Source organism: Lagopus leucura, unplaced genomic scaffold (genome assembly GCF_019238085.1).
Source record: "Lagopus leucura isolate 7727_CA_CO unplaced genomic scaffold, USGS_WTPT01 34013-0_obj-0_obj, whole genome shotgun sequence".
Lineage (NCBI taxonomy): Eukaryota > Metazoa > Chordata > Aves > Galliformes > Phasianidae > Lagopus > Lagopus leucura.
This window is the reverse complement of record NW_024967770.1, coordinates 1-10,701: the sequence shown is the minus strand read 5'-3', so window position 1 is coordinate 10,701 and position 10,701 is coordinate 1. Positions and strand designations below refer to the sequence as shown.

General features: G+C 69.4%; 1 protein-coding gene across 2 annotated transcripts; it reads left to right on the top strand.

Moving 5' to 3' along the window:
• Positions 1-292: 292 nt before the first annotated feature.
• SLC39A14 (solute carrier family 39 member 14) lies at positions 293-9,887 on the top strand. 2 transcript variants are annotated; one of them, XM_042894043.1, is made up of 10 exons: positions 293-328; positions 2,244-2,293; positions 2,588-2,855; positions 2,933-3,119; positions 3,567-3,736; positions 5,201-5,323; positions 5,508-5,693; positions 5,857-6,064; positions 6,884-7,068; positions 7,161-9,887. In XM_042894043.1, exons 3-10 carry the CDS (start codon positions 2,622-2,624, stop codon positions 7,305-7,307), a joined length of 1,440 nt encoding a protein of 479 aa, XP_042749977.1. In that variant the 5' UTR covers positions 293-328; positions 2,244-2,293; positions 2,588-2,621; the 3' UTR covers positions 7,308-9,887. The 2 variants fall into 2 exon arrangements, with proteins under 2 accessions (XP_042749977.1, XP_042749976.1); XM_042894042.1 differs by having other exon boundaries at positions 294-328; positions 2,614-2,855.
• Positions 9,888-10,701: the final 814 nt, after the last annotated feature.

Sequence of the window (10,701 nt, the reverse complement as noted above, 5' to 3'; positions counted from 1 at the left end):
GGGGGGGGGGCTTTTGGGGGGCGATATCCCTGCATGGGGCGCCCCATCCCCATGGGGAGCTGGTAGCCGTGGTAGGGGGCGAGGGCTGCGCCGCCCCTGGGGGGGGTCGTGGGGGGGGTGGGGGCCGGGGGCCACAGCGACCCCCGCGGGTTTGCGGGGCGCTCCGTCCCTTTGAGGGGCGGGACCGAGGGCGCGAGGCGATGATTGGTGGGCGGAGCCCGGTGGGCGGGGCGATCGGTGACGTCGACCAATGGGAGCCCTCCCCGTGCCTCGGGCCGAGCGTGCGCAGCGCGGGACGTGGAGCGAGCGAGCGGGGCTGCGGGAGGAGGTATGGGAGGGGGGGATGGGGGGAGGGGGGGGATTTGGGGCGAAGGGGGGTGGGGGGGGGGATTGGGGTCAGCATAGGGATGGGAATCGGGATGGATGGGGGGATCGGGATCGGGATCGGCGGGAATTGGGGCAGGGATGGGGGGAATTGGGATGGGAATCGGGATAGGATCGGGATCGGGGAATTGGGGCACGGATGGGGGGAACTGGGAGAGGATGGGGGAGGAATTGGGGGAGGAATTGGGGTAGGGAAGGGATGGGGGGAGGAATTGGGATAAGCGTGGAATGGGGACAAGGATGGGAGCGGGGTGGGGGTGGCCGCGGGGACGGGGACCCCCGTGTGCCCCCAAGGGCCGCCCCCGGCTGTGCGGGTGCCGGCCGCGGGATGCGGAGCAGCGCCCCGTGCGGGCCGTGGGGTCGCGCTCCCGAGCCGCTTTGGGGGTTTTGCAATCGGGATCGATGGCGTTCGGGAAGCAGCGCGGAGCTTAGGGGAAGTGGTGGGGGGGTGAGGGGGGGGGAGCTGCGTGCCGCCGCTCTGCCGCCCCATGGACGACCGGGGGGGGTTCGGTGCCCCCGGGGCGGATCCGTTCCCCGCCCCATCCCGGCGCTGCGCTGCCCGTTCGGCCCCGCGGCGAACCGCTTCGGTGCGGCCGCAGAGCAGCGCTCGGTGCGGGGACGGCCGTGAAGGTCAGCGGGGCCCGGGGGGCTCCGGGGGATCCCGCCTGGAGGCGCGGAGGCCGGGAGAGCCCCGCACGGCTGAGCGCGGGGCCGAGGGGCGTCGGGAGCCCCGGAGCCCCACGGAGCTGCGGGGATGAGCGAGCGGAGCTGCGGGAGGAGCGGCCCGCGGGCGCGATGGAGAACGGGTCGGAGCGCGAGCGGCTCCGGGGGGCGGCCCGACGGGGTTTGGGGTGCGATGGGAACAGCCGGGGGTCACCGCGGTGCCGCGTCCCCGTTTGGCAGCGGAGGGATTAAAAGCGGAGCCCCGCGGGATCGGCCGGCCGAGTCGGCTGAACGGAACGGGCGGGCGCCTTGCAGGGGAATAAAGCTCTGCAAAGCGGCCCTAAGCCCCTAAAACCCGTAAAACCCGGCGGGAATGTGGATGTGGGGCTGCGCTGCGGGGCGCCGCGGGGTTTGCGGGGCTCCCGGCTGCCCCGTCCCGGCCTCAGGGCATCGTTTGGCCGCTCAGCCGTAACCAATGGGGCCGCTCGGGGGCGGCGGGTCCCGGCAGCAGCAGCAGCCGTGCGTGGAGCGGGGCAGGACGCGCCGGGGATGCGGGATGCTGCGTGTCGGGCCGTGGCGGTGCTGCGTGGGGTCACAGGGATGCTGTGCGGGGGGGCCGTGCGGACGCTGCTCGGGGTCAGCCCACGCTGCGCCCCATGGGTGCAGAGCTGCGTGCCGTCATTGCGGGGTGCCGCGGGGTGGGGGTGCAGGGGGTCACCGCAGTAACAGCGGTGCCGTAACTTTTGCTCAACGAACCTCTGCACAGCGCTCCGTGTGAGCAGCCCCGGAGCTGCTCCGTGTCCCGAGACGCGGGACCCCCACCGGGCACCGCTGTGCTTTGGGACCCCTCGATGCAGGGCGTTTGGCCGGGCGCGGCGCGGCGCCGTTGGGGCAGAGCTTTTCCTGCTGAATCCCAAATCCATCGCAGCCCCACAGCGCTGCGCTCCGGTCGAGCCGCGACGTTCGTGAAAGGAGCGGAGGGGGCAAAGGATCGCGGCGTGACGGCGGGGCGGGGAGCGCCGGGCTGCCGCCAGAATTGGGGTCAAAGGAAAACCCGTTGGAAGTGCCGGCCGTGTGGGTGTGGGACGGGCCGCCCGTGGCACTGAGGGCCCCGCACCCACCCCGCACCCATCCCGCGTGGCGCCGGCAGAGCGTTGGGGCCGGCATCCACCCAGCGGGGCTCTTCTCTCCCTCAGGGCCTCTGGAGTTGCAGCCCCACCACAGCCGCGTCCTGCTGCTCGGCACGGTGAGCCTAACCCTACCCTACCCTACCCTACCCCTAACCCTAATCCTTCTGCTGGGGGGAGCGCTGTATCCATCTGTCCCCACGTCCAGCTGTCCCCATGTCTGTCTGTCCATCCTCCCGGACCGGGCTCTCAGTGCAGCCCCCTCTGCCGTACCCAGGGCTGGGGTCTCAGCTGTGCTCCGCTGCCGCCTCCCGATGCCGGACGGCCGCTCTGTGCTCCTCGGGCACCGGGACGGCAGACGGGAGCTCCTACAGCACGGCGCGGCAGCTCACAGCGCGTTCGTCCCCCCGCAGCTCACGGCGCGTTCGTCCCCCCGCAGCTCGCACCATGCCCAACCCCGCCGCGCTGCCGCTGCTGCTGCTGCTGTCCCTGCGCTGGGTGCCGGCGGGCGGCGACGCGCTGCTCCCCCCGCTGTCGGCCGCGTCGTTCCTGCAGGATCTCCTGCGGCGCTACGGGGAGGGCGAAGCGCTGAGCCTGGAGCAGCTGAAGGCGCTGCTCAACCGCCTGGATGTGGGAGTGGGGCGCGGCAACGGCTCGCAGCCCCGCGCCAACGTGTCCCGGGTAAGCCGAGCTCCCCCCGCGCCGGGCGCCGCCCCGCCGCCTCGCCTTCACGCCTCGTCCTCCGCCTCCCCCCGCAGTGCTTCAGCTCGGCCGAGCTGTTCGCCGCGCACAACCTGAGCGAGGGCTCCGTGCTGGGCGCCGCGGAGCTGCGCGCCTTCTGCCCCGCCGTCCTGCAGCAGCTCGAGTCGGCGGCGTGCGCTGCCGAGAACCTGGAGAACGAGGAGAACGAGCAGACGGAGGAGAGCAGACCCAGCTCGGCTGAAGGTGGGGCCCGGGGGTCCCTTCCGGGGACGCGTCCTCCCGCCCCGCTCCTCGGCGCGGCGCCGCTCCGCGCTCGGCTTTCGGTGCGCGTTGGAGCCGCAGCGCGGCGCTGGGATGGAGCTGCCGTGAGGCCCGCGGGCGGACGGGCGGACGGGGGTCTCTGGGCGGACGGCGGCGCTGCTGGGATCGGCCCCCATCCCCGGCTGCCCCGTGCGGCTCCTGAGCTCCCGCGTCCCGCTGGTGCCCGAAGCCCCGGCTGAGCGCTGCTCGTTGTTGCCGCTCCGCTGGCTCGGGAAATCGTTCCCCGGCAGCCCGGAGCTGGGCTGGGTGGATCCGTCCCTAAAACGGCCGAGCTGTGGCACTCAGACGCGGGGAGCGACGCCCCGGAGCCTCGCCCTTCTCCCCCCCAGCCCTGGTAATGCCCGCCCCTCGTTTCTTCTCGTTCCGCAGCGTGGGGCTTTGGTTTTCTCAGTGTGTCGATGATAAACGTGGCCTCGCTGCTCGGCCTCCTCATCGTCCCCTGCACCCAGAAGGCCTTTTTCAGCCGCGTCCTCACGTTTTTCATCGCGCTGTCCATCGGCACGCTGCTCTCTAACGCGCTCTTCCAGCTCATCCCAGAGGTGCGGTCGAACGTCTCCGCCTCTCTCCTGTCCGAGGGCGGCTCTGCTCTCCGGGTGCCTCCTCTGGCCGCCCCCCCCCCCCCATCCCCCCCATCCCCCCGCCCTGAGCCGATGGCGCAGCGGGGCTCCGCGGGCTTCCTCCGACCCTCCGAGCTCCGGGGCCGCACCGAGTGCCGTGCAGAGGAGGTTCGGGGCCGTGGAAGCGGGGCGGCAGCATCGCCCCGAGCCTCGCCGACCCCTCGCTGTCCTTCCCGCTGCTTTACGGTGGCTTTTTGCTGACACCAGGTTTCCCGGTGCTCGGACGGATCTGAGCGACGCATCGCGAAGTTAATTGGGCTGTAATTGCAGCGGCTCGGTTCTGGAGTTGGACTCAGATCGGGCTCCTCCAAACGCACGCGTCGTGGCGCAGCCCCCCGTGCTGCCTTACAGCAGCGATGCCGGCAGCCGCCCCTCGGCCCGGCGCTGCTCAGGATGCGCTCTGCACAGCCGCAGCCCCACAGCCGGGCCGTTGCGGAGCAGCGCATGGCGCCCCGCACACCACGAGGCTTTCGGCGCTCCTTTCCAACTCCACAACCGACCGCGGGACGCAGCGCGGCGCTCTCTGCTGCCCGGGGGGCCCGGGGCTGAGGACGGAGCTGCGCGGGGCGGTTGGAGCGGCGGCCCTGCGGGGCTCGGGCCCGAAGCGCCGGGCGTCGCGCCGCCGTCCTGGCCGCCCGCTCGGGGCTCCGCCTCCGGTTCCTCCCCGCGGAGCCGCTCCGGCGCTGCTCGGCCCCGGGCCGCCCCTCCTGCGCCAATGGAAGCAATCGCTAATGAATGTCTTCTTCTCTCTCTCTCCTCTCGGTGTGGATTCCTTTCTGCCCCCTCCCTTCCCCACGCTGATCTCCCTTCCCCCGTCCCGTTTCCTGGGGTGGGTTGGCACGCCGCAGTCTGGGGTTACGGGTTCCTCTGCGTCACCGTCATCTCCCTGTGCTCGCTGGTGGGAGCCAGCGTGGTGCCCTTCATGAAGAAGACCTTTTACAAGCGGCTGCTCCTCTACTTCATAGCTCTGGCGATTGGAACTCTCTACTCCAACGCCCTCTTCCAGCTCATTCCCGAGGTACGGGGACGGCCTGGGCTGCGGGGACGCGGGTTGGTGGCAGGAGCTGAGCCTGCGGCCGCCGGCCCTCCTGGTGCGGGGCCGCTCGCTGGGGCCGCCAGGCAGCAACCGGGGGCCCTTCGCACGGGCGGCGGTGCAGGGGGCGCTCCGGGGGTCTCGTCCGGCCGTGGCGACTCCGTGAGCGCAGCCCTGCACGCAGGCGTCTCAGCCTGCAAACAGCATCGGTGCCCAGGGCAGGTCGGGTCGGGAAGAGCCCTGAGCCGCGGGGCAGACGGGGGAGCTCAGAAAGCAGCAGCGGGACCCCGGGGCGAGGGCAGGGGGAGGACGCGCAGCTCCTCCCTGCTCTCATCCGTCCTTCCCGCCCTCAGGCGTTCGGCTTCAACCCTCAAGAAGATTATTACGTCTCCAAATCCGCCGTGGTGTTCGGGGGCTTCTACCTGTTCTTCTTCACGGAGAAGATCCTGAAGATGCTGCTGAAGCAGAAGGACCCGGTGAGGTCGCCGCTCGCTGCTCGCTCCCCCTGCCTTGGCTTCCATGCACAACGCTGATGGCGCCGTTCTGTCGCGGCTCTCGCCGTTTCTCGGCCGTCCGGGGCCCCGGTTGGCGTTACGGCAAAACACCGGGGTGGGAAACGGCAGAGAGCCGAGGCGGCTGATGCTGTTCCTCCGTGCGCAGCACCACCACGGGCACAGCCACTACGGCGCCGAGGCTCTGCCCTCCAGGAAGGACCGGGAGGAAGGCGTCACCGAGAAGCTGCAGAACGGGGACCTGGACCACATGATCCCGCCCGTCAGCAGCGAGATGGAGTGCAAGAGCCCTGCTGGCGACGGGAAGGTCGTGGTGGGATCGCTGAGCGTCCAGGTTGGCGCCCCGTCCCGCGGGGTTCGGGCTCTCGGCGCCCGGTTCGACTGAGCGCCCTGGGGTGGCGGAAATGCGGCCGCCCGGTTCCAGGTTCTGCGGATGTCGGCCCTCGGGGTCGGCGCGGATCCCCGCGGTGCTGAGCCGCGGCCCGTGGTGCTTGCAGGACCTCCAGGCCTCGCAGAGCGCCTGCTACTGGCTGAAGGAGGTGCGCTACTCCGACATCGGCACGCTGGCCTGGATGATCACCCTGAGCGACGGGCTGCACAACTTCATCGACGGCTTGGCCATCGGGGCCTCCTTCACCGTGTCGGTCTTCCAAGGCATCAGCACCTCCGTGGCCATCCTGTGCGAGGAGTTCCCGCACGAGTTGGGTATGTTGGAAACGCGTCCTCGGCGCTGCCCTCCGCAAGGCTTCCCTGTGGTCCTCCAGGGGGGGTCCTCGGTCCTCCAGGATTTCCCTGCGCCTCCTGGACACCCCAGCACTTCCCCGGTCCTTTGGGATGCCCCAATCCCACACAGTTCCCCAGTCCTCCATGATGCCCCCGGTCCTCCAGAATGCCCCAGCACTTCCCCAGTCCCTCGGGATGCCCCCAGTCCTCCAGGATTTCCCTGCACCTCCTGGACACCCCAGCACTTCCCCAATCCTTCGGGATGCCCCTGGTCCCACACATTTCTCCTGGTCTTCCACGATGCCCCCGGTCCTCCAGGATGCCCCAGGTCCCCTGGGACGCCCTGGCACTTCCCCAGTCCCTCGGGATGCCCCCGGTCCTCCACAATTCCCCAGCCCTTCCCTGGTCTTCCCGTTGTTCCTCGGGCGGAGGAGGAAGGTGGGCTGGGATAAACCCGGTGCCGGTGGGAGGGCAGGCGGTGAGGGCTGTGAACTGCCGTGAGCAGCGGCAGCACTAAAAATATCGAGGTAATGTGATGTGTGGGGGTTAAATTTAGATGGAGACACCCGAAGGAGAACAGCAGCGCCGTTGGCTCGCTGCAGGGCCGCTTTGGGGCCGAGTGGCGCAGGCAGCGCCCAGCAGTGGGGCCGGCAGGCAGCGATCCTGTGCTCAGCTCGCGTCGCAGCGCCGGCCCCCAGGGGAGGCTCGGAGCTCTCGGAACGCTGGGGGCGATTCGGCCTCGTGCCAACGCTGTGGCAGAGCGGCAGCCCCCTCCTCATCCTCCCGTCCTTCTCCGCTCAGGGGATTTTGTCATCCTGCTGAACGCCGGCATGACCATCCGCCAGGCGCTCTTCTTCAACTTCATCTCGGCCTGCTGCTGCTACGTGGGGTTGGCCTTCGGCATCGTGGCCGGCAGCCACTTCTCTGCCAACTGGATCTTTGCCCTGGCCGGCGGGATGTTCCTGTACATCGCGCTGGCTGACATGGTGCGTGCCGGGCCGGGCTGGGCGCGCTGCTGGGCGCAGGGGCTGCGCTGCTGTTGGGCCGAGCCGCTCAGCGCCCCCCTCTGTGCCCTCAGTTCCCCGAGATGAACGAGGTGAGCCGGGAGGACGAGCAGAACGGCAGCGCGCTCGTCACCTTCGCCATCCAGAACGCGGGGCTGCTGACGGGCTTCAGCATCATGGTGCTGCTCACCATGTACTCGGGGCAGATCCGCATCGGGTAGGCCCGGCCCGCGGCGGAGCCCTGCGCCAGTTTTCCCTTTATTTTGGGGGGGGGGTTAGGGGATTTTTTTCTTTCCTTTCCTGCTGCAAACATCCGTCGGTAGCCGTGCAGGCGCTGGCGTCACGGAACACTACAGAAGAGGCTTTGCTTCCAAAGCTTTCCCACGGGCCCCCCGTTAGCACCAGGCTGTGGCCCCTGCGCCGCAGGACGGAGCCGAGCCCAGCATCTCAGCACCGCGTTCCTTTTCCCCTCACGGCTCGGGGGAAGGATGGAGTCGGGGCGCAGAGCTGCGCCGCTGCCCGTTGGTGTCGGAGCTGCGCGATGCGGTGACGCGGGGCTGGCGCTGGACGCGAGCTGCCTGCTGCTGCTCAGAACCAACGGGCGCCCAGAGACGGGAAATGGGCGGCGCGAGGGGCGGGCGCCTCTCAGGACTCGGAGATCCTCGGAGCAGCGCCGGGCCGAGGGCGGCCGTGGGAGCAGAGGAGCTGCGGAGGCTCCGTGAGCACAGCTCGCCACTCGAGGCTCTTGTTGCTGCCCCTACAACCAGCCCTGGAGCTGCTCTGCTCCGTTCTGCCCGGGGCGAGGAGGAGCAGGAAGGGGGCTGTTCTATGGCTGTTCTATGGCTGTTCTATGGCTGTTCTATGGCTGTTCTGTTCTATGGCTGCGGGTGGCGGCGCTCGCAGCAGAGGAGACCAAAGCACGGCACGCACGGCCTGAGCTGCAGTGCGATGCAAAGTGCTGCTGTGAGCAGAACGAACCTGCTGCTCTGGGAGCAAGGAGGGCAGAGCGCAGAGCAGGGCAGCGAGCCGCAGCCCCACCAAGGGCGGCCACAGCCTGCAGTGTGAGCACACAGACAGCGGGGAACAGAGGCCTGCTTTTAAACGCTGCTGCTGCGGCGCAGAGGTGCTGGGGGGGGAGGGGCGCCTTGGTGGTTTTTTTTGTTGTTTTTTTTTTCCTAAAACAAACCAGAAAAAGGAAAAGAGACTGCGAACCTCCTCGGGTTGTGCACTGCCAGCCCTTGGAGGAGCCACGGTGGCGCTGGAGGCGCAGCACAGCCCTGCCTCTGCGTTCCCTGGGTGAATCGGCCCGTTATCACATTGATGACGCTGCCCACCCCTGCGATTCCTCGCGCCCCTTCCTCCCCCCACCAGCAGCGGGGCTTCGTGGACGTGGAGCCCCCTGTGGGAACTGGGATGGAAATGGAACTGGAGGTGCTTTGTGCTGAGCGCCTCCGCTGCTCCCTGCCCGTGTGACGGAGCGCTGGGCGTTCAGCCACTGCGGGTCGGAGCCGAGGCTCTCCAAAATCTTCCACCCGTGTTGGAAGGAATGGGGGCACCGTGGTTCCGCTTCACCTCCCAGCTGCTCACCCTGAGAGCGGTGCAGGGCGCCGTCCTGCAGCACCGCTGTGCTTCCAGCAGCTCGGGGAGCCGCTGCCTTGTCCCACGGGCGGCCAGCAGGTTGAACAGCAGAGCTGGAGCCGGGAGCCTTGGCAGCGGCCCTGGCCCACGTGGCACCTTCGCAGGACGGGCGCCGGGTGGAAAGTCAGGAGCCCCAGCGATGCAGCTGGGAGGGAGGGAAAGCTCCGTGCCTCTGCAGCCTCACCGACACGGTGTGGAAAAACCGACTCCTCGGAGGGATGGGGTCTGCCTGCCCCCTCAGGGCAGCGTTTGGAAAGCACTGTGCTGCTGCTGCTGGGGCAGAGGGCAGCGCCGGAACCCCGGGGCTGAGCAGGGCCAAGGAAAAGCCTTCGTGCTGGAGGCGAGCGGGGAAAACCTTTGGGCTGCACCCGAGCACCGCAGCGCTGGGGGTCCTCTGCGTCCCACGGAGCTGAGAACCAACTCTGCAGTGGGGATGGAGAGTCCGTGTCCTCATCTCGTGTTGAATCCCTTGTTTTGCCCGTTGACTCGAGACGTCTGCAGCCCATCCGCGCAGCCCTGGAGGAAGGAGCTCCTTGCAGAGGGCAGCCCCCCGTCCCCGAAGGGATGCTGCTGGTTTCTGGCTGTTCTGGGGGGGAGGAGACGCCCCCCTCAGCCGAGGGCCGGTGGGAGGAGCTGCAGCCTTTGGACGGCACTGACTTTGGATTTGTGCCGTCGTTTCCACGCCCAGCAGCAGCTCAGGCCGCATCTCAGTATTTTATAACTCAGGTGTTGTCGAAAACCAGGAGCGTGAGGCGGTGCTGCGCGAGCTGCAAAGTCCTTTGTACGGCTCCACCAATAAACGATGTTCCGTAACGACGGGACGGCGGCGCTCACAGCTCCCGTTTCTCCACGGGCCGGGGCTGCGTCCCCTCCCCGCCCCCCGCTGCTGGGCCGCCTTCAAGTCGAACAAACTCCTTTTTCTGCCTCCTTTCGTTGCGTTGCCCTCGGCATCTCGCGATGCTCGGCGCTGCGCTCCTCTCCCCGGATTCGTGCCGTCGCCCCCCTGCATGGAGAGGAAAAAGGAAGAAAAACACCCCCCCCCCCCCCCCCATTTTGCCTTTCCAGGCCGCTTTCCGCTGCTTTTCACAGCGGGAGCTCATTGCTCGGAAGCCCATCTCGGCACAAACACCCTCAAAATAAAAACAGGAAAACGGCTGCAGTGAGGACGCGATTCTGCTCCCTGACCCCGAGCGCTGGGGGGGAGGAGGGGGGGTTCGGCTCTTTCCCTGCTTTGGGCCCCCTCCCCTTTTTGCTGCAGACCCCTCGCGTCGCCCCCGGCCTCCACCCTCCTCCCCTCCCGTCGCTCCTCCCCGCGCTCCGTTTCCCCATCTGCGCTGCCAGAAGGGCGCGGCGAAGGTTTTATTTTTAAGTTCTGTGCGGTCTCTCGCCTTGATCTGTCCCTCCCCCGGCGGGGAAGGAGCCGCGGGCCGAGCCGCGGGACGCGCTGAGAGCCGGGCACGGCGCCGGGCCTCCAGCAGGCCGCGCTCCGCTCCGGGCCGCGCGTCGCCTAGCAACGGCCCTGCCCGTCCAAGATGGCGGCCGGAAGAGACAGGGGAGCGCACACGTGACCTCGCGCGCAGGCGCGGGGCAGCGGGGAGGGGCGGCGCGTGCGCGGTACGCGGAGGAGGGGGGGAGGGGCGGGGAGCCGCCGCTCGAGGCACCGAGCGGATCCCGAAGGCCGCTCCGCCGCCGGCAGCACCCGCGGCCCCCTCCTTTCGCGGCGAGGGGAGGGGGGGAGGCCGGCGGTAGCGCCGCCAACATGTCGGGCCGCGGGCACCACAAACTGCCGACCACAGAGCGCATCGTCAAGGGTGAGGGGCTGCGACGGCAGGGCAGGGCAGGGGAGGGCGCCCCCTGCCGGCGTGGGGGGGCGTGGAGGGCGCGGGGCTGTGGGGAAGGGTGGGGAAAAAGGGGAGGGGGGGTCCCTGGTTTAGGGGAGCAGCCCTGGTTTGGGCCGCTGTTGTGCGGGGGGGGCAG

Excerpts from the sequence above, each read along its gene's own strand:
- SLC39A14 (XM_042894043.1), top strand. The coding sequence starts at position 2,622 with ATGCCCAACCCCGCCGCGCTGCCGCTGCTGCTGCTGCTGTCCCTGCGC. Across the intron at positions 2,856-2,932 it reads CCCGCGCCAACGTGTCCCGG|TGCTTCAGCTCGGCCGAGCT; the intron begins GTAAGCCGAGCT and ends CTCCCCCCGCAG. Across the intron at positions 7,069-7,160 it reads ACATCGCGCTGGCTGACATG|TTCCCCGAGATGAACGAGGT; the intron begins GTGCGTGCCGGG and ends CTGTGCCCTCAG.